The 25,993-nt window shown below is 52.9% G+C and overlaps 1 protein-coding gene across 1 annotated transcript; it reads right to left on the bottom strand.

Moving 5' to 3' along the window:
• Nucleotides 1-2,436: 2,436 nt before the first annotated feature.
• CYP26B1 (cytochrome P450 family 26 subfamily B member 1) lies at nucleotides 2,437-24,732 on the bottom strand. The gene is made up of 6 exons (XM_030270396.4): nucleotides 23,535-24,732; nucleotides 21,529-21,753; nucleotides 9,802-10,077; nucleotides 8,633-8,788; nucleotides 7,275-7,556; nucleotides 2,437-5,939 (listed from the first exon to the last, which is right to left on the bottom strand). Exons 1-6 carry the CDS (start codon nucleotides 23,736-23,738, stop codon nucleotides 5,547-5,549), a joined length of 1,536 nt encoding a protein of 511 aa, XP_030126256.2. The 5' UTR covers nucleotides 23,739-24,732; the 3' UTR covers nucleotides 2,437-5,546.
• Nucleotides 24,733-25,993: the final 1,261 nt, after the last annotated feature.

The raw sequence follows: 25,993 nt of genomic DNA, 5'->3' as shown, positions 1-25,993 counted from the left end.
GAATGGGACAGGAGCGGTGATGAGCACGACCCAAGGGTGGAGTTTGGCCAAGGCCAGGACAGAGGCGGCAAAATCGTCGTTGGCAGGACACATCCCAAAGTAGGGAATGAGCGGCCACAAAGCTCTGAAGGGAGGGAGAGGAGCCTCGGAGCCTCGGGCTGCTCCGAAGGGACCCGGGCTGGGGTTTCACGGTCACATTTTCCAGCCAAAGCGCCATTCATTCCCGCACTTGCCTTGGGATGTCATCGCTGGAAGCAACATCCTGTTCTCCACTGCTCCCACCGTGGCCAGGGCTCCGTCAGGCCTCTATTTATGGGGAAAAGAGGAAGGAGACAGAAGCCAATTACTTCACTAATTGCCTAATTACCCTAAGCACTCCCAGCCCGCCCGGGCTTCGCTCCGGAGCTGCTGCAGCTGCGGCTCCCACCAGGAGCTTGTCCTGGCACATCTCATCACCCAAAGCTCTTCTCCCACCAGCCAGGGTCAGAACTTCCTAAAATATTGATGGGTTTAAAATATTATTGGTTTTAAAACCTCACAGCAGCCCCAGCTCCCCAGAAAACTCCGGGATTTGATGGGGAGGTGGAGTCAATCTCCCTGGAACCCAAATGGGAGATGGTGATCACCTGGTGCTCATCACAGGGGCTGTTCCCACCTTGGATGTGAGAAATAGATTTGTGAAGGATTTTTAAAGTTTGATAAGATTTATTAGGATTTTTGTAGGATTTTATTTTTAGGATTTTTTTGTTTAGTTTTGTATACTTGTATGTAAATATTGAGATGAGGTGTGCTGGTTTAGGAAGGTTGTGGAATAGAGGTGATATTGTCAAGAGAGAGATTGAACTAAGAAACAAGTTTTAATAAGTTTTAAAACATAACTTTGTAAAAACATTAGATATTTTAGAGAATTGGCATTGTAAAAGATGCATTGTAGTAGGATTACATGGGGGGAAATATTGGTGATTAGTGTTAAAAGCAATAGTAGTATTGGGTAAGAAAAGTAAGTTGAAAAGAAAATTGTAATTAAGAAATAAGTTAGTTTTTAATAGAATAGCATCAAGTTTTACATCTCTTACATCTCACCCTTCATCGAGACTGATAATAAATTTTTTTTTAGAACTAAAAAAAAAAAAAAAAAAGTGAGTAATAGATTTGTAAAAAATAAAAGAATTCTCGTGTCCTGCCTTGGGAATTGTGTCCTGTCCCCTCTGCTCCACCCCAGGCACTTGGGTGTTTGTTCCTCCACCCGTGGTGTTCTCCTGTGCCAATTCCATAGGGAGCAATTCCTGAAAAAACCAGCAGCGGGGAGCAGGGCGCACACACAGCTGGAGTATTTGCCTTCCTTTCCCTCCTTTCTCCTCCTGGGAAGAGAATAAAGCTCTGGACAAAAATGGGAAATCCTGGAGCTACCAAAAATTCAGGATGGGTTGGACCTCGGAGCTGTGGCACCTTGCTCAGGTGCATGTCCAATCTTCAGGGAGGTAGACTCCAAACCTATCCCACTTAATTCAATATTTGACCATAAAAAAAAATTATTTTATTTTATTTTATTTTATTTTATTTTATTATTATAGAGTTTCCTGTATTTGGATCTGTATCAGCCAGGATTCACCTTAGTCCAGGTCTACAGGACCACATCCCATCTCCAGGGATGAAGACTTGAAATCTCTCACACTTGACCCAAATTTTGACAATCTTCCCCATAAAAAGATTTTATTTGAATTATTTTATTTTATTCTATTTTACTTTATTGTAGAATTTCCTGTATTTGGATCCATATCAGCCAAGATTCATGTAGCTCAGGTCCATGTCCAGTCTCCAAGGATGGAGACTCCAAACATCTCCCACTTGATCCCAATTTCAACCAATCTCCCTATAAAATTAATTTATTTTTATTTTCTTTTAGAATTTTCTGCATTTCAATTAATATCAGGGTTCAGCTTGGTCTGGGTGCTCAGGACCATGTCCAGTCTCCAGAGATGGAGATTCCAAATCTCTGGACATCTTAATCCAACACTTGACCATCCTCCCTGTAAAAATATTTAATCTTATGGGGTTATTTTTGTATTTTGAAGTGAAATTTCCTGTGCTGGATTCCCTGTCAGCCAGGATTCACCTTGGACAGGTGGCTCAGGACCTGTCCAATCTCCAGGGATTCCCAATCTCTGGACATCTCGATTCATGGACTTGTCCACTGTCCCCATAATTTATTTTATTTTTAAGTGGAATTTCCTCTCTTTGGGTCCATAGAACCAGGCTCCACCTTGGCCATGGAGCCAAAATCCCGCTTTATCCCAATTTTTGGGATGGTTCTCGCTGAAACCCGGAGGCCACAAGGCCTTCAAAGGAGCAGCAGCTGCAACACGAGACCAAAACCTGGGAGCTCCAACACCTTTTTATTCTGGAATTCTAGAAAGGAGCCACATGGATGGGTGGTTTTTTTTGTTTTGTTTTGTTTTATTTTGGGATCACAAAATACACAACATTCATTTTAATATGGGACACAGAATATTCTGTACATATTCAAACCCACATGACTGCAACACAACCGCACACGGCACCAATTTCCGAACGAAAAAACCCCACAAGCGCTTTTTTCCTTTTTTTTTAATATTAAAAACAAATAGGATAAAACATTAATATTTTTTCCCAAACAACGTTTACAATAGAGGAAAAAAAAATCATATTTTTACTAAATAACAAATATTTAACAGCACAACTTTATCCTAAATATCTATTTTTGAATTATAACAAAAATAGCACTTATAATAGTTTATAAAGACAGACCAAAAAAAAAAATTTTGTGTATAAAATAATATTATAGCAAATTGGACTGTGCTAATTAAAAAAAAAAAAAAATCTGAGATTCAAAGTGCTTTATTCTGCAAACCCACTGCAGCAACTTTATTTTTTTAGTCAAGTTATATTAGTTAGGACTGGAACAACAAAGCCTGGCTTACTTCAGCCTGGATTAAATACTCCCCCACACAAACACTGTATATCCACGGGATGTTAATGGAATTTCAGGGATGGCTGCAGCTCCCATTCCCATCAAAACTCACTCCAGAACAGGTTTGGTTCTCACTTTGGAACAACATTGGAAGTTAAAATCGAAATTTCAGGGAAAAACCCTTCCCTGATTCCCTGTGAAAAGAAGGAGGGAGCCCTTCCAGAGATCTGTCCAAGAGATTTTGCCCATCTATCCGAGGGATTTGTCTTTAACCAGACCTTCCATCCTGGCTGTCCGCCCCTCTCTCCAGCTTTTCCCTTTCCCAGCCCACTCATCCCCAAGCACAGATCCCAGATGGAAACGGGGGCTCCTGGAGGGACCCGCTGGGTTCTCACCCTACAGCTCATCTGCCTTCCATCCCCATTCCCAAGTCCTACAAAAATCCCGGATACCTCCCTGTGCCCGGCGCCTTTCCCGGGATATTTGTCCCTGGGAGACTCCCATTCCCACCACATCCTGGTTTGTGTTCTCCTTTGGGATTTGGATTTCCACCCAACTCCTTCCAGGAACATTTTCTCTCCATCAGGGACAAGGAAACATTTAGGATCCCAACAGGGCCTGAGCTAGTGGTGTTCCATTTAAAAATTCCAGGCTGGAAAACTCTGAGCCTCTGGCTCCAGGGCTCCTGAGACCTTCCTGTGGGGTTTGGCACGTTGGTCACCACCCAGGAATAAGAATGGGATCGGAACAGGAAATGGGGAATCCCAGAAGATCGGGAGTTTCATTCCAGCTTAAATCAAGCTGTGCACCCCAGTGGGAGAGACCGCCGTCCCCTGGGATGCTCCGGAGGGGGATTTTTGGCAGCTTGGCTGACGGCATTCCAACCTCAAGTGCTTCCCTTGGCTCCAAACCTGCCTCCCTCCTCCTTGCCCCCGCCAGCACGCGCCGGCCAAGGCGGCCTCGCCTCCGCTCGCTTCACACTTCCCACCACCTTCCCAAGAGGCGCCTCTTGCCAAAGAGGCAAAGGCACAACCTGCAAAGCCACCTGGTGAGCCACACCTGCCCCTTCTCCTTCCCTATTCCAAGCCCCCAAACTTCTCTGGACCCCTGAGGAGCTGAAAGCCAAGCTGCCCCCACCGGCATGGGATCGGTGCCCGTCACCGCTCTCGGCCTCCTCGTGTCATCTGTTCCACCTCGGAGGGTTGGGATGGGACAGGAGTGGGGCTGGGTGGGCTGGAAGAGCTGCCCCAAGTCACGGAGGGATCTCCCCAGCTGGCGTTTGGCTCTGGTTGGAACCCAACACCTGCCCAGTGCTCGGGGAGCTTTGGCTCCACACCCTCCCAACACAGCCCCCCAAATCTCCAACTCAACCTAAAAGCCTCCTGCATGCAGAAAATCAAAATAAAATAACCCCCCCCCCCAGCAAATGGAAGGCAAAGATACCTCTCGGTGGCTGCTGGCTTGTGCTGGAGAGGCTCTGGAATTCTCCTGGGATGCGGGGTGGAAGCTGACACGGAGCCCTCTCCTTCCTGCTGAGCTCTCCCGTTGCCAAAAAACCCCAAACACGAGACAAACAAATGCGTGCGTTGGCTTAATTCGAGAGATCACCTTTAATGCAAATGCCCCTGGCAGGAGCAGCCCCGGCGCCCCCAGGTGCCCCCAGAGCCGTGCTGGGGTCAGGGGCTGGTGCCAGCACCTTGAGGGGACAGCAGAGGCACCGAAATGTCCCCAAAGCCGGGTGCCTGTGCCCAGGGCTGGCGGGGGCTGCAGAGGAGGGGGTGCTCACGGGCCGTGTAGCAGCAGCAGGAAACTCAATGAGAGAAAAAAAAAAGGGCATCCCCCTCCCCAGAGCCCCAAAACATCTTGGAAAATGCAAATCTGCCTTTCTCTTGGGGGCCTCGGGGATGACTCAGCCCCGGGCAAGACACCACAGGAGGGGTTTTTTGGGAAGCAAAACCACCCCTCCTGCTCCTCCTCCCCAGCCTGCCCCGGCACCAGCGGGAGAGGGGCTGGGAATGGGCAGCGTTGTCTCCCCCTGGCCAAGGAAAGGCTCCAACGCCCCGGAATAAACAACACAACCAAACAAATGAAACAAAAAACAAAACAACAAAAAAAAACTCAAAAAACATAAAAACACTGTTATCACCAGCTAATTTAACACTGTTAAAAACAAAAGGTCAGAGGTCACCCCAGAGCTGCCCCGGGACACCAGACCTCAGATCCTTGGCTGATTCCCAAGCCTTTCCCGCAGTCGGGCCTTCTCCTCCTGGCAGCAGAAGTGTTTTATAGATATTTATATATATATATTTATAATAATTAGATACTGTGTATGGTCGGCCATCCCAGCTCGACTCGGCTTTTGCGTATCTTCCTCCTTCCCGACGAAACAAGGCGCCGCCGCCCCGACCTTCTCCGCGTCCCGCGGGAAGAGCAAAACGCTTTCGGCAGCTTCCCTGCTGGAAAAGCAGTCCCGATCCGGAGGTGAGCACCGTGGAGAAGCTCCTCATCCCTCTCTCCTCCCCTCCTGTCCATCCCCTCGCCCCCACCCCACCCCGCATCCCCCGGCCGCCCGTCCCTGGTGCCACTGGCGCGGGCTCTACACGGTGGCCCCCAGCATGGCGTCTGTGCCCGTCAGGATCTCGTTCTGGTTGGAATCCAGTCCGAAGAATTTGACCTTGAGTCCGTCAACCGGGTGGACCACGGGCACCAGGGTGATTTTGGGGAAAGTCCTGGTGGCCAGCTCGAAGCGGCTGGTGCTGGCCAGCTCGATGGCCAGAGCCTTGAGGAAAAGCTTGGCCAGGTGCTTCCCCAGACAGGTCCGTACGCCTCCTCCGAAGGGGAGGTAGTGGAACCTGCCGTCCTTGTCTTCGCTCCGGCCCTGCCCGAAGCGGTCGGGGTCAAAGACGTCCACGTCCTTGAAGACGGGGGCGGTGTCGTGGGTGTCCCGGATGCTGTACATCACGCTCCAGCCCTTGGGGATTTGGAAACCCTGCGGAGAGGCGGGAAGGGGCGGAGAGGAGAGCAGAGTGGGTCAATCCTGCCGGAGAGGGAGCGGGAGCAGGGGGACGAGGTAAAGGAATTTTGTTTCCGTAGAATGATGGAATGGTTTGGCTTGGGAGGGATCCTTAACTGTTCCTGTCCCACCTCCCTCCACGGGCAGGGACACCTTCCATTACCCCAGGGTGCTCCAAGCCCCATCCAAGCTTGGACACTTCCAAGGATGCAGCATCCACAATCCCTGGACAATTTGTGTCAGGCTGCAGCACCCTCACATTTTTCCCCGCTTATTCCCATTTCTTTTGGGTTTATCCTTCAAGTGTGATGCAGATTTAAAGGAAAACCAGACAGCACAAAGAGATGTGAATCCTGGCTTTATTCCTCCCTCCATCCCAAGGATTCATGGGATGATCCATCCGTTTATTTGCTTTGTGGTCACTGGCAGGAGCTGCCTACCAGGAACCCCGTGGTGCTGAGCAGGGGAAGCAGCTTCTCCCGTGCCGTGCCCCACACATCAGCCAGCCCTTCCCAGAGCATCCCAGAGGATCCCACAGCATCCCTCAGCATCCCACACCCCGCCGCCTGTCAGCACCACACACCCAACACCCACGTTGGGGCCTGGGCGATGAGAAATGGGGTGGATTTATCATCCCCTGAGCACTTTAAAAGGTCTCTGACTCAAACCACTGCATTAGGAGGATTTACAGTGACAAGGCAGCTCCCGAGATTTTGTTTTGCTGGGAGGAAATTCCAGCCATGGCGGTGACTAATCCGCCTGTCATCCGGCAGCCCGGAGATGCCCTTTGCCGTAAACCTTTCCCCTGTCACACCCCAGCTCAGAATTTGGCGTCACTGTCACGAGCTGGGCTTTGAAGCATCACACCCGTCTGCTCTTTGACAGCTTCACGCATCCCTTGCTCCACATCCCATCGCTGCTGGAACTGGAGCAAATCCCATTTCCAGAACCACAGAATTAATTAGGCTGGAAAAGCCTTTGAGATCATCAAGTCCAAGCTGTGAGCTAACACCACCTCATCCACTAAACCGTGGCACCAAGTGCCACATCCAGGCTTAAACCCCTCCAGGGATGGTGACTCCACCACCTCACCCCATTCCAATGCCCAACCACTCTTTCTGGGAAGAATTTTTTCCCTAATATCCAGCCTAAACTTCCCCTGGTGCAGCTTAAGGCTGCGTCCATTTATCCCACTACTGGGAGAAGGGCTTAATTAGGCAGGACCTCGTTTTGTCCCCTCAGGGGTCTCCTTTAAGCCACGCTCAAGCAAACTGGGCTGTTTTGGAGAGTTTGGGGTGCAGCACTACTCACGTCCAGCTCGAAGGTCTGCAGCACCGTCCGGTAGCCCCCGGAGATGGGGGTGAAGAGACGAAGAACCTCCTTGATGACGCAGTCCAGGTACTGGAGGCCGTTGATGTTGTCCAGGCGCAGGGAGCCCTCGCAGATGCAGCCGTTGTGGAGGATCCCTTTGCTCCGCAGCTCCTCCCGCAGCTTCTCCAGCACCCGCGGGTGTTTGAGGAGCTGCATGATCAGGGAGGTGCTGGCGCTGGCCGTGGTGGCGTAGGCGGCGAAGATGAGCTCCAGGGTGCCGTCCTGGGGGGCAGGAAAAGAGCCAGGGTGAGACACGGGTGGGGCAGAGGAGACACCAACCTCAGCACGTCAAGGTGCCACCGGGTGCTCTTCTCCACAAAAAGCTTTCCAGCCTGGCCTCAGAATCGTGGGATGGTTTGGGTTGAATGGAAGTTAAGGATCACCAACCCCAGGGACACCTCCCGCTATCCCAAGGTGCTCCAAGCCCTGTCCAGCCTGGCCTTGGATGCTCCCAGGGATGGAGCAGCCACAGATTCTCCCCAAAAAAACAGCCGTTCCAAAGGTTTAAAATGCAAAGTGACCTGAGGAAGGATCGCGTCACAAAGCTGAGAGAGGGAAAAATGGAATGTGGCCTCCAAAGGGAGGTGGATTCTCCTGGGTGATTTCCCACCCACCAGGATGGATGAGGGAAATCTGGGCAGAGTTTGTGTCCATTGTTAATGATCTTGGACACCTCCAGGGATGAGGCAGCCACAGCGTGGTCATGTTTAACTGGAAGATCACTCCTTGGACAGCCACTGTGATGAGCTTCACACAGAAGCTCTGAGGATCAGACAAAAAGCCCAGGAGATGGCTCCTGGCATGCCATGACCCAGCCGCAGATAAGAACCTGCCTAGGGGCTGCAAAGGAGGCACCAGGAGAAGTGGAAAGATCAAGGGAGGCAGCTGATCAAGGCTTCTGTTGTGACCAGGTTGGAGATCAGGAAAGACTTCTTTCCTGGAAGAACAGCAAAGTGTTGGAAGAGGCTGCCTGGGATGGTGATGGAGCCACCATCCCTGAAAGCGTTCAAAAACTGAGTGGATGTGGAGTTTTGTGGCATGGTTTAGTGGGGATGGAGGCTGGCCTTGATGATCTTGGAGGCCTTTTCCAAGCTTAATGATGCCATGGAACGCTTCCTAGAAAGGGCTGGGCACAACCAGCAAATGAATAAAGCAGCTGGTCTGGATCCACCGACACTTCATGGTCCCCCAACTCTCAGGTCTGCCCCAAAAATTCCTCCCTGGAGCATCCCTCACTTTTCCCTTCAGGAAGTCCCCGAGCAGAACAATCCCAAGGTGACCCCGGGGAAGAGCTTTACCTTCAGCTCCTGCATGGTCAGCTCCTTGCCGTGCTCCTTCCCACTCTCTATCAGGATGTCCAGGGCGTCGGTGTAGTCCTTGCCCTGCGTGTTCTGCAGCTTCTCCTGGATGGCTTTTTCCAGCCCCTTCTGCAGCGTCTCCCGGGCCCGGATTCCCTGTGGAGCAGGAAGCGCTCAGACCACACCACCAGCAGCACCTTGCCCATCCCAGGAGCTGCAGATGTGCCCAGGACAGGTCCAAGCCATAAAAGCAGAGGCTCAAAGAAGGGTGTGAAGATGCTGGAGGTGTCCCCTGGGCAGGAGGAGTAAAGCCGGGGTGGGGGAGATCACAGGCGGAGTAATCAACACCTAGGTGTAAATGACGGGTCTGGGCTGGGAGCCCCTGTCCGGCACCGGTTCACAGCCCCCGGCTCCTCCTGGGATGTATAGAAATCCCTGGGAAAATTGTCTCTCAAAGGAAAGCCCATTCATCCCAAAGAATCCTCTTCCCGAGCAATTTCATCACCTGGTCCCAGTAAAGCAAAGCAATTCCTACGGGAGTGCAGCTGCTCGGGGCTAACCTGCTGCTGGGAATGATTCCAGGCTCTGAGGGGATGGAATCGTTCCCATGGGCAAATAACAATTAAAAAAAAAATGCAGGAATAGCACAAAAATAAATTTTGAACCCCTGTATTTCTGTTATCAAAATTGCCCATGGGGGAAAAAAATTATTTTACGTCTATTTTTTGTTATGTTTTCATTTTGCATCATTCATCAAAAAAAAAGCTTGGAATACTCCAGGAATTAGAAGGACCTGTTTTAGCTTTGGGAATTACAGGGATCTGTTTTAATTCCTGGAATTACGGACACCTGTTTCACTCCAAGGACAGGAGGGAATTAAAAGGAGAAGGGTCCCACAAACTCAAAAAACACAGGCAAATTGCCAAATGAGGAAAAATACTAATTAAATCTGGGCAAGTCCTGACTATTTCCTGTTGTCGAACCATTCCAACCACCAAGGATTGCATTTTCCTCTGCCTTCTCCTCTAAATCAGGAATTGTGGCCCAAAATGGACTCCTCGAGGTCAGGAGGGTGAGAAACCCCACTGAGAACGAGAAAAGGCGTGGATTAATCACTGCCCATTAATTAATTGGTGTTATCAGCGTAGAGAACCCGTCCCAAATCTCACCCTCCTGTAGCCGCTGAAGGGCAGATCCACGGGCAAGGAGAAGACGTTCTCCACGAACTGCTGGTAGACCTCGAAGAGGCGGCCGAGCTCCTCGTCGGGGATGCGGAAGCCCAGCAGGACGCGGATGGCCATGCGGAACGTCAGCTTCTGCGCCTCGTGGTACACGTTGATGGGCTCGGCGTTGCTGCTCCAGGCCCGCAGGGTGTCCTTGATCACCAGCTGGATCTTGGGGAGATAACTCTCCAGAGCCTCGTGGCTGAAAATCTTGGAGAAAACCTACGGAAAACAGCAAGGAGAGGTTTGTCCACAGCCACAACACCTCTGGTCTTCTCCAAGGTGTCCTGCGGGGAGTTGTTGCCTTTCCAAACTCTTCATCCAGTTCCTAAAAAGCTGCCAGAAACGCCAGCTCCTCCCCGAGATTCCCACCACGACCATCACAAGTGACAGAGAATAACGGAGCAAACCAGGGATGGGAGGAATTCCTTCATCCAGGTGTGGCAGGAGGGACGGAGCTGGATTTCCATGTCCAAAGGATCCCAGCTCTGTTCATCCCGGGGTTTGGGTGGCACCTTTTCCACAGGGATTCTCCAGCATCCCACACAGACACAACGGGAAAACGCAGCTCCCCTAACGGGAAGCACCGACAATTCCTCTCACCTCTCCACCACCTTTGCTTTTTTTTATTTTTTTTTTTTGGCTTTTTTTTTTTTTTAATGGATGCAAAACGAAGCAAAATAATTATTTTGGAGCCTTTAGGATCTCTGTGGAATCTGGCTGAACTCCGACAGGGGTTCAAGCGGGGAAGAGCCGCTGCACGTACGCAGAGGCCGCGATCGCCCTCAGCTCATTTCCTTGGGAAACCAGGGAAAAAAAAAATTCCTGATGTCAGCAGCCAGCGTTAATTTAAGCTCTGCGAGTAAACAGTGAGCAGGACTGGGCCTCCCCAGGTCCCCCACGCTAACGGCTCCTTACTCCAATTTTTTTTCCTCCAATTTGGGCCCGGGCCCGCGCGAGGAGCTCAGCAATGCCAGGAATGTCCCTTCCCGGCACAGCAGCGCTTTCATTCGGCATTCCCGCCGCATCCCTCCCCGAGCAAGGGGGGAAAGTGCTGTTTGTTTATTTTTTATTAACCTACACACACGCACGGGGCAGGACGCACACGCACCGCAGGCCTCCAGGAAAATCCAATTAAAGCAGGATTCCAAGGAGGGAGCTGCGCGCCGGAGCCTCCACCGGTGGCCGCTTCCCGGCGGGAATGGAGGCGAGGTGGGGGGGCTGCCAAGTTATCAACCCACCGAGAGAGGAGCGAAATCAAAGCCGCCCCCTCTTTTCCATGAGCGCCGGGCTCGCCGGAGCTGTAAATGTGAGAATTTCCTCCGCAGTCAGCACTCCAAGGGAAAGGTAATATTTTCCTGGCTGCGACCCCTCATTGCTAATGCCCGGCGTTCCCTGGGAGTTTGTTTGGTGAAAAAACACCTCTGTCCCCTCGCAGCTCCGGGCTGGAGGCTCCGGAGCCTCCACAAGAGCCGCTTCACTGCGCCCCGGGTTGAGCCCCCGGTAAAAACGCAGCGCACGGCGGGCCCGGCGCGGAGCTGCCCGCGGGAATCCCGGGAGGGGAGGATGGACAGGGAAGGGAATCCGAGCCTGGGGACCGGGAGCCATCCCTGGATGGCCGCACGGAGCCGAGGCATGAATGAATGAGAGGAGGAATCAATGAATGAATGAATGAACAGCAGGGAGCGAGAGCACGGCGAGGGCGCGGGACGGGGCGGCGGCGGCCGCCTCCTCCTGCATCCAGAGCCGGGAAAGGCAGCGGCGTTCAGCATTTTCTGCTGGAAAAAAACAGCTGGAAAAGGGCAGGAAAAGCTGGAGGGGGTAAAGCCGAGACCCTCGGCGGAGTGGGGAAGGTGGGGAGGGAGTGGGGAAGGTGAAGAGGGAATGCGGAGGGTGAGGAGGGAATGGGGAAGGTGGGAAGAGAGTGGGGAAGGTGGGAAGGGAGTGGGGAAGGTGGGAAGGGAGTGGGGAAGGTGGGAAGGGACTGGGGAAGGTGGGAAGGGACTGGGGAAGGTGGGAAGGGACTGGGGAAAAGACGGTTCCTTTGTCCATGAGCAGGACACCGGGTTTGGTGCAGACCAAGATCCATGACCTCTTCCACAGGGATGGGACAAGACCCACCTGGGTGTGGCTGGTGAGGGGACACTGCTGTGTCCCCATCCAGCTCTCACCTGCCCTTCATGCTGAGGAGCTTGGAATAAGGATAGAGGCTCCCGAACCATTTCCCATGCCTCAGTTTCCCCAGCTGGAAGCAGGGCCAATGAGGGCCAGCCCTGCTTTAGGAACACCGGGAGCTGCAATCCCACTGGAGGTGGCCTTTGGGGGCTCCTGGCCTCATCCTACCCTGGCATCTCCCACAGGAGAAGCACCTGGGCATCCCCGCTGCTCCCTGAAGAAAGGACACAGTCCCAGATGTGCCTCTGGTCCCAAAACAGCTGCCGTGGTGCGGGGGGCTGCATCCACACCCCCAGATCAAGCCAGGCTCCCAAGAGGAAAGATCCTGTCCTAAGGATTGGTGCGAACAGAAGAGGGGATCCTTTGGAAGAGAAAACCGAACCCCTCCCTATGGGATCAGCACAGACCTGACAAGAGCGAGGTTAAGCGCTGGGGGGTGAGGGGGGCTTTGTTCTTTCTCTGCAATTTTGGGAGCTCTCCTCGTGCCAGGAGGCTCCTCCAGCTCCCAAGCACGGCCCGAGCCCCGGCCGCGCTGCTCCGTCCCGGCCGCCGCTCGCACCGCCTAATCCCACATGTCAGCAGATCCTTCCCCGGCCAGACACAAGTCTGGATCCCCTTCCAGTCACCTCCAGTTCAACCCTGCATCTTTCCAGTTGATTAAAAAGGAGGAGAAGGCAGCCAACTTTCCCCGACGAGCCCCGGCGCGTTCCTAGCCTAAAATTCCTGCGCCCTCTAGTGAAGCTCGGCTGCTCCAGGAGCGAATCCAGGCAAAGCCGAGGAGAATCGGGGCAACAAGAAGTTGTTCCAGAGCTGCCGAGAGGCAAAATGGTCCCTAAGCTCAGCTTTGTTAACCCTGAGATGCCACAGCCCGGCTGCGGTGGCACCCAGCCACGAGGACTCACAGCATGGCCAGGATTTTTTTGGGATGCTGGAAAGAGTTTTTCCACATTGGGGTATGTCCCAAAAGAGCCAAATCTGGGAATTTGCTCCATCCAAGGGTGCTCATTTCCACCGTACACCCACATCGACAGAGACCCCACCGCCCAGCGAGCCCGGCTGGAACCTTCCCACTCCCCCTTCATGGAAAAAGGATATTTAAGGATTTATGGTTTTCCAAAGGCAGAAAATGTCTTCCCAGTGCCTCAGCTCCAGCTCTACGTGACAGCAAAGTGCCCTCAATCCCAGCTGGAGAATGCCCCAGTCCCAACCTTAATCCACGGCCAAGGAGAGGGAATTTGAGGGAATTCTGTGAGCTCCAGCAGTGATCCCATGCACATTTTCCGTGGTTTCTCCTTCCCACTCCAAGCACCAGCACCAATCCCTGCCTTTTGCCATCCGTGGTTTGCAGGCCCCTCGCTCCCACCTGGCACGTCCTCCCCTAAGAGGGAACGGAGCTTTCTGTTCCTCCCCTCCAGGAGGAAAACTGAAATTTTGGGATCAGCCACCTGCATCCCATCCAGCCTAGAGCCACTGCCTCCAAAGTGAGGCGGGATGAGCCTGGAAATGTTTTCAGGAACCAATTTGGCACCTGCCGGAGGTTTGGCCGACAGGAGACGTCGGGAAACATCCAAAGCAACATCTCAACCTGGATTTGTCCTAATTCTTCCCACATTTTCAGAGGCCAGGCTGTGTTTGTCCCAGCCCTGTCCCATCACCACATTATCCTGGATGTCTGCCCCTCCCCAGAGCCCATTCCCATGCTCCAGCGGGTTTGGAAACCAGGATATTTTTGGAGGTGGTTCATGGGCAAGAGGCCGTCCTGGTACTGGGAGCATGAACAAAGAGAAAACACAGCAAAAAAATTGGAAAGGCACCACAAAAGGAGAGAAAATTCCAAAAAAATCCTATTCCTGACCAGACACTCTGCTTATAAAATGTTCAGCCTTTGCACACAGCGAAGAACTGATTCCTTTTCTCCCCTTTTTCCTCTGGAAAATGAGGCACATGGAAGGCTCCATCCTGGAGGGATCCAGGCTCTCGTGAACGTTCCAGCCTCCAACAGGAGTCTGGGAACAGGAGCTGGAGCCTCCAGGCTGAAAGGAATGATGTGCCTTTGCCAAAGGCTCTTGAACTGAAATTCGAATGCTTCCCCAAAAAAAAATCTGCTGGGAAAAATGGAAGGATCATTTCAGATCCTTGCATCATGTCATGATGCACCTTCAAGGGTTGTCCCTACCTGTGATTTTTCCATGTTAAAAGAAAAAAAAAAATTATGAGAAACTCCAGCATTTCCAGTCAGATTCGGAATAAAAATCTGCATTTCCCCACAGCTCAAAAATCTCCATGTTCAAGAATCTTTCCTACAAATCCCCCCCATGGCAAGGGAGGATTTTGACCCCAAAACCTTTAAGGCCCTGCTTCAAATCCCGAATTTTCAAGGCTGAGTTGTTAAAGGGGCTGTGGGGGAGAGCCAGGACCAAGCAGGACCTGCCCCAGCAGCCCCTCTGCAAAACTGCCTCAGTCTCCCAAAAATTCTATCCCCAGCAAAATTCCATCAAGAAATTTCACCTTCTCGGCCAAATTTATGGGGATACCAAAAAGCACTGGGATTCATCAGCTTTGGGATGCTGCTGCAAGCGTCCTCTCCCTTTTATTTATGGAGAAAGAGGAGAAAAAAATTCACCTTACGCTCCTCAAGGAGGGAGAACGATCCCACATCCATGGATGTCACGGGAAAGAAATGGGAGCTGTGTCCAGGGAAAAAAGGATCAGCAAGGTGGGGTCAGCCGGCCGGGATCCTGCTGGGATCCCTGTGGATGGAGCCGTGGAGAAGGAGAACCCCACAAACCCAGCGGGAACGGTCGGAGCTCTCACTGCTCGGGGAATGCTGGAACGGTTTGGGTTGGAAGAGACCTAATTCCAACCCTTGGGATGGGCTATCCCACTGGTGATGGATCTCTGCCTGTGGTGTGAGCGTGAAGAATTCCCTGGAGATGAGGAGGAGGAGAACAGTTTCCACAGGGAACCGGTGGAAGTGAAATATTAGGAGGAAAATCCCGGTTTTTACTGAGCCGATGCGTTTTCCTGGAGCACGGAGAGAGGACAAAAAGGGAAGGATCCCTGTGGATTTAGAGCAGGGATTCTCCTAGAGACAAAGCCAGACTTAAAAATAAACCAGTCCTTGGTCCTGCCAAGAATTCCAGGAGCTGGGAGCAGAGCAGAGCGAGAGGTGGCCACGCTCAGGATGTGATGAGTGGGAAATTCCCAATCCATGGTGCAGCCACTTCATCCCAAAGGAATAAAAACCCCTTCCAGAACATGCACGGTCTCATGGCAGGAATAAAGGGAAAAATCTTGGAAAAGGGATTCCTCCAAGGAAATCCTGAGGATTGCAAGATCTCCATGGAATGAGCGAACACCTGAGGAGCTTCTGCAGACCAGGCGAGGATTAAAGCTCCTCCAGGGAGGTGACAGGGGCTGAGGTGACCCCACAAGGTGATCCCAACTTAAGGCCACCCTACAAGGAGAAGGAAGCTGGAGAACCAGCAGCTGAGGGAGATTCCATGGGAAAAATTCCACCTGGGAAGTGACGGAGAGCTCCGTTACCACCAGAGGGGTAAGTGGAATGTCACAAACCACAACTGAGGAGGTTCCTTGAGCCGCTTGGGAGGATGGAGGAGGATGGATGGAAAAAACAACGGTGCAGGATGGATCCTGACTCCCTCACATCCCTGGGATCAGCTCCCCGTCCCTCTGGAAGTAGAGCCTGGGTTGCAGTTCCACCCAGTTGCTGCCCAAGGAGGGGCTTCACCTGCTCCGTGCCTCCCACACAAGCAAAACTCCCACCCTGGATGGCACAGGAAGGTGGAAAATCCAAATTTTGGGGATGTCCAGCTCCCAGGGTATCCCACAGCCGCAATCCTGCTCCGCTAACGCAGTAGGCCCAAATTTGGGTTTTAGCCACGAGCGCCTCCATTTGGCTTTTTTTTTTTTTTAATCCTTTGGATTAAAAGTGGTAATTTTTTTTAATCCCCTGGATTAAAAATGATTGAAGTAATTGAAATTATTCTGGATTTACACTCCTGGAGATGACAGCACTGCTTGGTCTAAAGTCAAGGAGACAACCCAGCCCAGGAATTCTTCCCCTGGACAAGGAACAGGAGCCGTCCTCCATCCATGGAAGATTTTCCCTGCTCCAGAGGCCTTTGCCCATGGATTAAGCCTCCCAGGGCATGGAGAAGGGGCTGGAGCTGGTGGCAGCTGGAATTCAGCCTATTTGATATAATTTTGGGAGCTAGCTCCAATGGATTAGAATGGTTTCTTTTCCACCACGAGCACACAGAAGAGACTGGGATGGTTGGATAGCCATGAAAAATAAAATCCTAAAAACCCTAAAAAAAAAAACCCTCACAACAACCTCAGTCCAGATTTTTTGTAGGAAAAGATCCATTCGTGCCACCTCCCATCCCTCCTTCCTCCTCCAGCTCTCTCCCCCATCCCGATCCCGATCCTTCCCTCCCCCCCCGGCAGCTGGTTTATATTTGGCTGTAAATTTATGGCCCCTTTTGTGCTCTTAATCCCCTCGCAAACGATATGAAAGCCTCGGACCTTTCCACTCGGTGCTAATGAGCTCAACACTTGCGTGCCTCGGAGGCAGAGCATTAATTGCGGTGTGTTAATGAGCGATGGAGCTTTGGACACTGAGACAAACCAGGGCCCGCTCCACTCCCTGCTGCTCCCTCCTGGAATCTCTGGATGTCTCCCCAGCAATCCCAGGGATTGCTTTTATTTTATTCCATCTTTGCCATTTTTTAAGGTTTGGGTTTTTTTTTTCCCAGCTGGCTGTGCCTATTTCGGGATGGTTCTGCTGGAAGTGAGTCCGGCGCTCTCCTGCCAAGATGATCCCGAGGAAAGTCTGATCCCACCTTTCCCTGTGGATCCTGGGAATCTCCCTCCTGGCCCTGGGCACTGCTCAGATTTGACCAAAACCCTAAACACCACGTCCTGGTCATTCCAAATTCCCATTTCCTTCTTCACCAGGATCCCTTGCAGGCACAGGAGTGCTGAATTCCAGCTTCCCGCTGGAATCGGATCCGGTGAAAGAAGAGGATGCAGGATCCCTAAGACCGGGTTTGTTTTGCCCTCGTTATGGTTCCTTTCACCCCAGAATCAAGGCTCCCAAAATCTGGAGTTTTCCATGTGGAAATGGGAATTGATGAGGTCAACAAGGACAAGGTGGAATCAGATGGAGGGAGGAGCCGGGGTGGGACAAGAGCAGGATGGGGAGACCACCAGAGCGTGGAGCAGGAGCTGGAATGATCCCACCAACCCTTCCCAGGGAGTTCCAGTGGGAGCTCCAATCCCAAGGGATGACATTCATCCGTCATTGGGTGGGCAGGGACAGGGATCTGCCACCAAAATCCCGGAGCAAAGACCCTGCTCAGCCACCGAGGTCATCCCGTGAGGAACCTGGAGGTGATTCCAGACAAAAATTCCACTGTGGAGCTCTGGCTCCAGCAGGGGTGGCCCAGTCCTGTTCCAACATCAACACAAACTCCGTGATCCAGCAGCAGGAACAGCCTGGCCGGGATAAATATCCCAGAAAAGTGGAAGAGGAGTTTGGAGCTGCCGTTGATGATTCCTTGCAAACTGCTCTGGCCAGCACCGGGGACATCTGCCATGAAGCCATTCCACGGCGCAGGAATTTGCCCCATTCCCAGCACTCCATCCTGCCCCTCATCCCTACTCCAGGCTGACTCCAAACCCTCTCTGCAACCCGAGAATTCATTTCCCAAAACAGGGACATTTTCCTCAATTTACAGGAATTTTCAGTGCCAGTGACATCTGCAGCTGAAGGCATTCCCTGCCGCAGGAATTCTCTGTTCCCAGCCTCCCATCCCTGCCCCAAGCTGATTCCATATCCTGCGATTCCCTGTCTATAACTGGAGAGTTCATTTCCCAAATCAGGGAATTTATAGGAGTTTTGGCAAACTCCTGGAGGGGAAATTTGATAAATTTGGGATGGGAAAAGGCAGAGAGCTTCCATAGGGTTAGGATTGGGGTCCTCCTGAGCACCTCCTGCATCCCAGGATCCTTTACCAACACCGACGGGATCAAAACTTCCGGATAGTCTATACGGAACGGGATAACGAATCCATAAAGATCCCAAAAAACAGCTGGGACATGGAAACAGGAAAGAGAGAAGAGCTCCAAAATCTGGATCATCCCACCCTATCCCTGCTCCCATCCAAGCATCCTCCAGCGGGAATTCTCTGATCCCGGAATTCCAGCGAGGAGCTGAAATTCCTTGGAAAGCTCCGCCGAGCAGCTGATCCCTGGCAGGATCCCAGAACCCTCCTGCAAGAACATGTTGGGTTTGGAGCTCATCTCCACATCCCGGTGACAATCTGGAGAGCACGGATCGCCTGCCAGGGAATGCTGGAAGAGGCGCTGCTGGAAATAAACGCAGCTCCGCGGGGTTTGGGGAGGATGAGGGGGATTTATGGCCGTGGATAAGAGCTGGAGATGATCCCGAATGGTTGTAAGGGCAGCAGAGGTGGGTTCCACACTCTACTTTTCCTCATTTTGGCCAAAATCACATTCCAGGTGAGGAATCGCACCCTAATTTATGGCAGGATCAGGGAATTGGGAAGGGACAAGTGAAGGTTCGAGGTCAGAGATGAAGAAAATTCCGGAATCCGAGAGGTCACGGAATACCAGAAAACCCCGTAATACGGGGAAACCCTCGGTCATCACCCACCAGAGAGGTTTCCCAGAAAATCCTCTCTCCACGGAGCTTCCAGCTGCTCCAAATCACTCAAAGAGCCTCTCAAGAGCAGCACCCTCCCTGTGGGAATTGGGGATTCCATGGAAAATCCTGCCTGTTCCAAGCTCTCTCCTTGGTTCCCTGGCGGGTCAAGAGAAGAACTTGGGCTTGGTTTAAGATTTAAGCTCACCCTAAGTCCAAATCCTCTGTCCTGAGAGCTCTCCGAGTTTCAGGGTGGGGAGAGCTGGAAGTTGGAGCCGTGGAACAACAAAAATTTGGGATTGATGAGTTCCGAAGAGGCTGAACCTGAAGGAACCAACTTTAATCTGCTCCTGGGAATCTTGATAAGAGCAGAACAATCGATTTTAACCCCATTAGAGGCAGGCTCAGCTTATCTCCCTGTGCAGCTCGGGGGTGGTTTTAGGGAAAAAAGGATTCCCTAAATCGGGATGAGCCCAAAGTGGGTGAAGTGGAAGGTGATCGGCTCCCAGAGCGGTGATTAATGGGAGACGGAGCGAAGAAATGAGGATAAAACGCCTGAATTCCAGAGCTGGGAATGCTGGATTCAATCTCCAGGTGATGAAAGGGAAAACTTAAAAAATAATGAACTCCCAGAGTGTCCCAGATCCCGGGAAAAGAGTTTGTGGGATCTCAAAGAGCAGCAAGGAGTGGGAGAAGGAGCCAAGGTTATCCTGGGACAGGGTTTTGTTGGAATACCTGAACTTGGGAGGCTTTTGGCCACCCTGATGTAGGAATTGGGATTTAGGCGTTAACTGGGATTTAGGAATTAATTAGGAATTGGGATCTTTGTTGGCTTGGAGTCACAAGTGACGCCAAAAATCATGGAATTGTGGAATGGCTTGAGTTGGAAGGGACCTTGAAGATCATCAATTCCACTCCCTGTCATGGCCAAGGACAGCTCCCACTGTCCCAGGGTGCTCCAAATCCCATCCCAGCCTGGGATCCAGGGGCAGCCACGGCAAATCTGGGAATTCCAGCCCAGCCCCTCCCCACTTTCACAGGGCACAATTCCTCCCTAACATCCAACATCCAATCAGGACGCAAAAAAGGGTTTTGGGGAGCACAGTGGAGATCTTTAGGACCGAGAACATCCCAAAAGCTTTGGGTTTCAGAGTTTCATGTTGGCCATGTGTTTTTTCTCAGTAGGAAAAATGCAGGAGTGAGAACACCAGGAAGAGCCGTGGAGGAGAGAGGAAACCTCTGCTGGCATTGCTCAGCCCAGCCCTGGTGCCAATCCCAAACCCAGCAGGATCCCACAGAGGTCAGGCCTCCCTTTTCCATGACCCCATAAGCCACACTCCCCTGTGCCTGCTCCCGAGGCCGGAATTCCGTGGTTTTATGCAGGCGAGAAAAGGCCACTTGAGATGAGCAAAAAATAATCCAGAGGTTTATCTGATCCCGCTTAACCCTCCCAGGATAGGGATTAAACTTTCCTTGGATAGGGAATAAACCTGCCCTGGATGGGGAATAAACCAATTTTCCTCCTGGACGGAGGCAGCCCCATCACCATCCTCCTTGGTTGGAATAACAGCTCAATTATTGAGGAAAAACCCCAGAACTGGAGGGGCTGGCACCCCAAATTGGCTGCCCTGGGAGTGTCACCTCAAGGTGACACAAAATGGTCCCAGCACCCCAAATCAGGCTGATCTGGGGGTTTTAAGGTGACACAAAAGGAGTCCCAGCACCCCAAATTTGCTGCCCTGGGGGTGTCACCTCAGGGTGACACAAAAGGGTCCCAGCACCCCAAACCAGGCTGATCTGGGGGTTCTAAGGTGCCACAAAAGGGGTCCCAGCACCCCCAAACTGGCTGCCCTGGGGGTGTCACCTCAGGGGGACACAAAAAGGTCTCATCCCTCACCCCAGAACCCCCACCCTGATCCCAAATTCCCTGAAATCCCTGGAAGTTCTCAGCACCACCCCCTCCACCCAAAACTCCTCGGGGTGTCCCTGCGGTTCGGGTGGGGGGGTGACAATCCGTGGGGAGCCCCCCCGTGCCACATCCCCCTGTTAAGAGCCCTCCCCGCCGCCCCTGTCACGCGTGTCCCCATCGCGGGGGGCTCGGGGAGACACGCGTGTCCCCCCCCACCCCACCCCCGTCCCGATCCACCTCGAAATTCCTCAAGGGATCGGAGGGGAAAAGGGGATAAAGGGGCAAAAATGGAATATAATGAAAGAAATGGGGGGGAAAAAGGGGGGGAATATGAAAGGGTGAGGAAAGGAGAGGGGAAAAGGAAAGGGGGAGGAAAGGAGGGAAAGGGGGAGGAAAAACGGGGGGGAAAAGGAAAGGGGGAGGAAAGGAGGGGGAGAAAAAGGAAAGGGGGAAGATAAACAGGGGAAAAAAGGAAAGGGGGAGAAAAAACGGGGGGGAGGGAAAAGGAAAGGAAAGGAGGGGAGAAAAGGAAAGGGGGAGGAAAAACGGGGGGGAAATGGGAAAGGGCGAGGAAAACGGGGGGGGGAAGGAAAAGGTAAGGAAAGGAGGGGAAAAAAGGAAAGGGCGAGGAAAGGAGGTGAGGGAAAAGAAATAGGGGAGGAAAGGAGGGGGGAAAAAGGAAAGGGGGAAGAAAAACGGGGGAAAAAGGAAAGGGGGAGGAAAGGAGGGGAAAAAAAGGAAAGGGCGAGGAAAGGAGGGGGGAAAAAAGGAATAGGGGAGGAAAGGAGGGGGGGAAATAGAAAGGGGGAGGAAAAACGGGGGGGAACATGAAAGGGGGAGGAAAAACTGGGGGGAAAAAGGAAAGGGGGAGGAAAACCGGGGGAAAAGCGGGGACACCGACCTTCCTCTTGTGGCGGTGGATGTCGCCGATGGAGTTGGCCACGGTGTTGGGGCCCAGCAGCATCCGCGTGCTCCGCGGCCACTCGGTGCTCACCAGGTGGTGCTCCCCCATCAGAATCTTGCGCACGTTCTCCGCGCCCGTCACCCGCACCAGCGGCCGCCCCAGCAAGTGCGTCTTGAACACGTTCCCGTACTTCTCCCGCCGCGAGGACTGGAAGCAGGAGCCCTGCGGTGGGAATTGGGGCACAGCTTTTTTTGGGGTGGTGGTAGGGGGGGAACCGGGGTCACCCCGTGTCCAGCCCGGCGGGGGTCGGTGCCTTCCTTCCCCCCTTCCTCCCCTCTGCTTCTCCCCTTAACTCCCCTGTCACTTTTAAACATATTCATATTTTTTCTCATTTCCCCCCTTTTTTCTTCCCCTCCTTCACACCCTCCCCCCCTTTTTCCCCCTCTCTTTTTGCCTCTTTTTTTTTTTTCATTTTCTCTCCCCTCCCTCCTCTCTCAGGCTGATTTTACTCGAGGAAGGCAGCGCTTTGCCTAAGTAAATCTCCAGATTTCAGGGACTTTAATAACTTTCCCACATGCTCCAGGGGCTTTTGTCGGCGGAGAGGCGGCCGGAGCGATAGCGGGGGGGGTCCCCCCAAAAAAAACCCCTCTGGCGAGCGGGGAGAGGCGCTGCGAGCGCCGCGGCCGCGCCGCCGGGCTGGGAGCGCGGGTGTTTATTTTGAAACAAAAGCGCGGTTGTGAGGTTCAGATGTTCAGGTGACCCTGTTTCTTGATCTGCGTAAATATAATTAAAGTCCTTTTTGTGGCATTAATAAAGAGTTATTTGTACACCATTTCCAGGGCAGCACAAAGAGCACCTTTATGCGGCACAAGTTGCGAATGGAGTCCAATTTATACAAAATTTTTGTATTTTTAGCCCTGGACTCTGTTTGGACGGAGCCTGTGGAAAAGCGAGAACCCTTTTCTGGTCCCCCTGTAAAAATCTGATAAATTTCTTTAAAAAATAAAGCCCTATTGAGAGCGTGCCGTTAACCCCTTCGGCGCCGGGGGCGGGCGGCGGAGCGGGGCCGCCGTGGCGGGGCTTCCCCGGCGGCGGGGAGGGAGGGGACACCGGGGGACACCACCGCTGTCCCCGCCGGGACCGGGTTGTCCTGCCCCGCCGCCGGCTGCGGCGATGAAGGGCGGGAGCATCCTCCTTTGATTACTATAATTAATTTTTTTTTTTAACTTTTTGCTGCTGGGAGGAGAGAGGGGGAAACCCTGGCGCGGCTTCGCCTCGGGGGTTCCCTCCCGGGATGCTGCGAGCCTCGGGGCGCCCCGAGCATGTCCCGCGGCTCCCCCCGGAGCCGAGCACCCCCCGACCGCCTCTGCCTCACCTCCTGTGGGGTTTTCACCCATTCCCCCCATTTTTTTTTGGCAGCGGTGCGGGGGGATCCCGCTCCGCCCGCCGCTGTTGGGCGTTTAGCGAGGTTAATCCCGGGTTAATCTCCCGATTACCTCGGCGGGCTTCCCCCGCCGCGGGAGCCGGGCCGGGAGCAGCGCCGGGAGCGGGGAAGGGACGGGACGGAGCCGCGGCTCGGGGGGGGACAGGAGCGGCGGAACCCCCAAATCCACCCCGGGCCGCCTCCGCCCGCCGCTCCGGCGCTGCGGCTCGCAGGTTTTGGCAAGAATCGAGGCTGAGGAGGGGAGGGAGAGAAGGGGTGGGCAGCGCGGCGGCGATGCCGAGCCCGGGCAGCCCCGCCGAGCCCGGCCGGGAGCGCTCGCCCGGTGCCCCCGGTGCCACCGCCGCTCGCCCGGCTCCGGTTCTCCCTCCCCAGCCCGCCGAGAAGCCGCATGATGCAATCGGGAAGGGAAAGAAGACGTGTGGGGGAAAAAATATACAGCGGGGAAAAGCCCTAAAACACCCTAAAAAGATACCGATTCAAAAAAAAAAAAAAAAAAAGGGAAAAAAAAAAAAAAGAAAGAAAAACCCGCCGGTCCCAAAGAGCAGGGAATCCTCCTTACCTGCAGGAGCCAGTGGAAGGTCTCTCCGATTAAAGGGAATCCCATGGAGCCTTTGGGGATTGGTAGCTTGCAGGTTTTGTCGCGGGTGGCAGCCCAGCGGAGCTGCCACAGCTGTTGGGACACGGCCAGCAGCAAAGTCAGTGACACCAAGCACGCGGCGAGGGTAGCCAGTGCCGAGACGAGATCAAAACTTGCAAAAAGCATATTTGGAAAGAAGGGAGGAGGAGGAGGGTGGGGAGAGAAACAGCCCCTTGACAGGCACGGCGCTCGCACCCACACACACGCGCGGAGGGACGGAGAGCGCGGAGCGGCCGCTCGGAGCTGCTTGGGGGGTCCTGGGGCGAGGGGGGCCCCGGCTCGCCCCCCTCTGCTCCGGCAGGTTGGGGAAACGGCGAGGGGAAAGGAGGGAAAAGAGGGAAAATTTAAAAAAAATATAAATAAAATTAGGTGTTGATATGGGGGGGAAAAAGCTGTGGTTGCTCTGCCCCTCGCTGCGAAGTTTGGGCTTGTTTGGGGTAAACTTGACAGAGTGACACGGAGGAAAAAAGCACCACGCGCGCACGGGAGGAGATGGGAAAAAGGAAAAAAAAGGAGGAAAAGCAGCGCCCCCACCCCAAAAAAAAAAAAAAATGGGGTGGGGGTGATGAGGAGGGAAAAAGGCGAGGGTAAAAATTGGAGAAAAAGGAAAAAAAATAAGTAGAAAAAAGGAAAAAAAAAAAAGACAAAACCTGGAGTGGCGGAAAAAAAAAAAATAAAAAGACCCCAAAAAGTCCAACTGCAGATGCTCTGGCTCTCGCTCGCTTGCAAGGCAAAGCCACACACACCAGAAGGAGGGAAAAAAAAAGGACGGAGTAAAAAGGAAAAAGAAGAAAAAAGGGGGAAAAAGGTAAAAAAAGGAGGGGGGAAAGGAGCGAGATTAAAAAAAAAAAAAAGTTCAAAAAAAATCTTAAAATAATTCAGCCACGAGCTGGAGAGATGGAAGAATTAAATAGCTGTATATATGTAACTACACACACGCAGCGAGCCGGTTCGGTTTATAGCTCTATCTCTACATATATATATATAAATATCTCCCTATAAATACAGATCTCTCGCCACGCCGCTTATTTGGGAGCCCCAGACTTTTCACCAGACTTCTGTAAGGAGGAGGAAGAGAAGAGAGAAGGAAGGAGGAGGAAGAAAAAAAAAAAAAAAAAAAGAAAGAAAGAAAAAAAAAAAGGAAAAAAAAAAAAAAAAAAAGGGAGGCAGGGCTGCTGGGCAAAGCCCCTCTGCACTGTTCGCTTTGAGGCAAAAGAAAGTCAAATGTGTGTTTATATAGAGGCGGGGAAGCCGGGGCTGGGCCGGCCGCCAGCGCCGCTGCTCCCCCCGCGCCCCCACCCGCACTTCAGGGCTCGGGGGGGCCGGGGGACGCGGCGCTGGAGCGTGCGAGCCCTGGCGAGGAGCCCGCGGCTCGGTCACGCCGCTCTGCTCGGCCTCATCCTCCTCCTCCTCCTGCTGCTCTTTCTCCTCCTCTTCTCCTCCTCCTCCTCCTCCTCCTCCTCCCGCTGCTGCTCCGCCGCCGCTCTGCGGAGAGACGAGCGCGGCTCAGCCCCGCCGGACCCCCGCCCGCATTAACCCTTGGCGAGGCGCTGCTGGCACCGGGAGGTTCCCCCCAAACTCCCCTCAGCACCCCGCAGGACCCCCCGCCCCGATATTTAATCCGGGATTGTCTCCTCAGGGTTCGAGCCGAGATCGTTCCCCCCTTGCTACACCCCCCGTAGGGATCCCCCGGCGTTGTTCCCCCAATATTTAATCCTTGATCATTTTGCCTCAACCCCCCCCCTCCCCAGTGATCCCCCCGGGATTGGTCCCCCAATATTTAATCCTTGATCATTTTCCTTTTGCCAAACCCCCCCAACAGGGATCCTCTCGGGACTGCTCCCCCAATATTTAATCTTTGATCCTTTTCCTTTTGCCAACCCCCCCTCAGTGATCCCCCTAGGATTGTTCCCCCAAAATTTAAACCTTGATCCTTTTGCCTCAACCCCCCCTCCCCAGTGATCCCCCGGGATTGTTCCCCCAATATTTAATCCTTGATCCTTTTCCTTTTGCCACAAATCCCCCTAGGATTGTCCCCCCAATATTTAATCCTTGATCCTTTTCCTTTTGCCAACCCTTGATCCTTTTCCCTTTGCCACAACCCCCCCCAGGGATCCTCTCGGGATTGTTCCCCCAATATTTAATCCTTGATCCTTTTCCCTTTGCCACAAACCCCCCCAGTGATCCCCCTAGGATTGTTCCCCCAATATTTAATCCTTGATCCTTTTCCCTTTGCGACAAACCCCCCCCAGGGATCCCCTGGCGTTGTTCCCCCAATATTTAATCTTTGATCCTTTTCCCTTTGCGACAAACCCCCCCAGGGATCCCCTGGCGTTGTTCCCCCAATATTTAATCTTTGATCCTTTTCCCTTTGCCACAAA

Source organism: Taeniopygia guttata, chromosome 4 (genome assembly GCF_048771995.1).
Source record: "Taeniopygia guttata chromosome 4, bTaeGut7.mat, whole genome shotgun sequence".
Taxonomy (NCBI): domain Eukaryota; kingdom Metazoa; phylum Chordata; class Aves; order Passeriformes; family Estrildidae; genus Taeniopygia; species Taeniopygia guttata.
The sequence above is the reverse complement of the archived record's forward strand: the minus strand, read 5'-3'. Positions and strand labels throughout refer to the sequence as shown.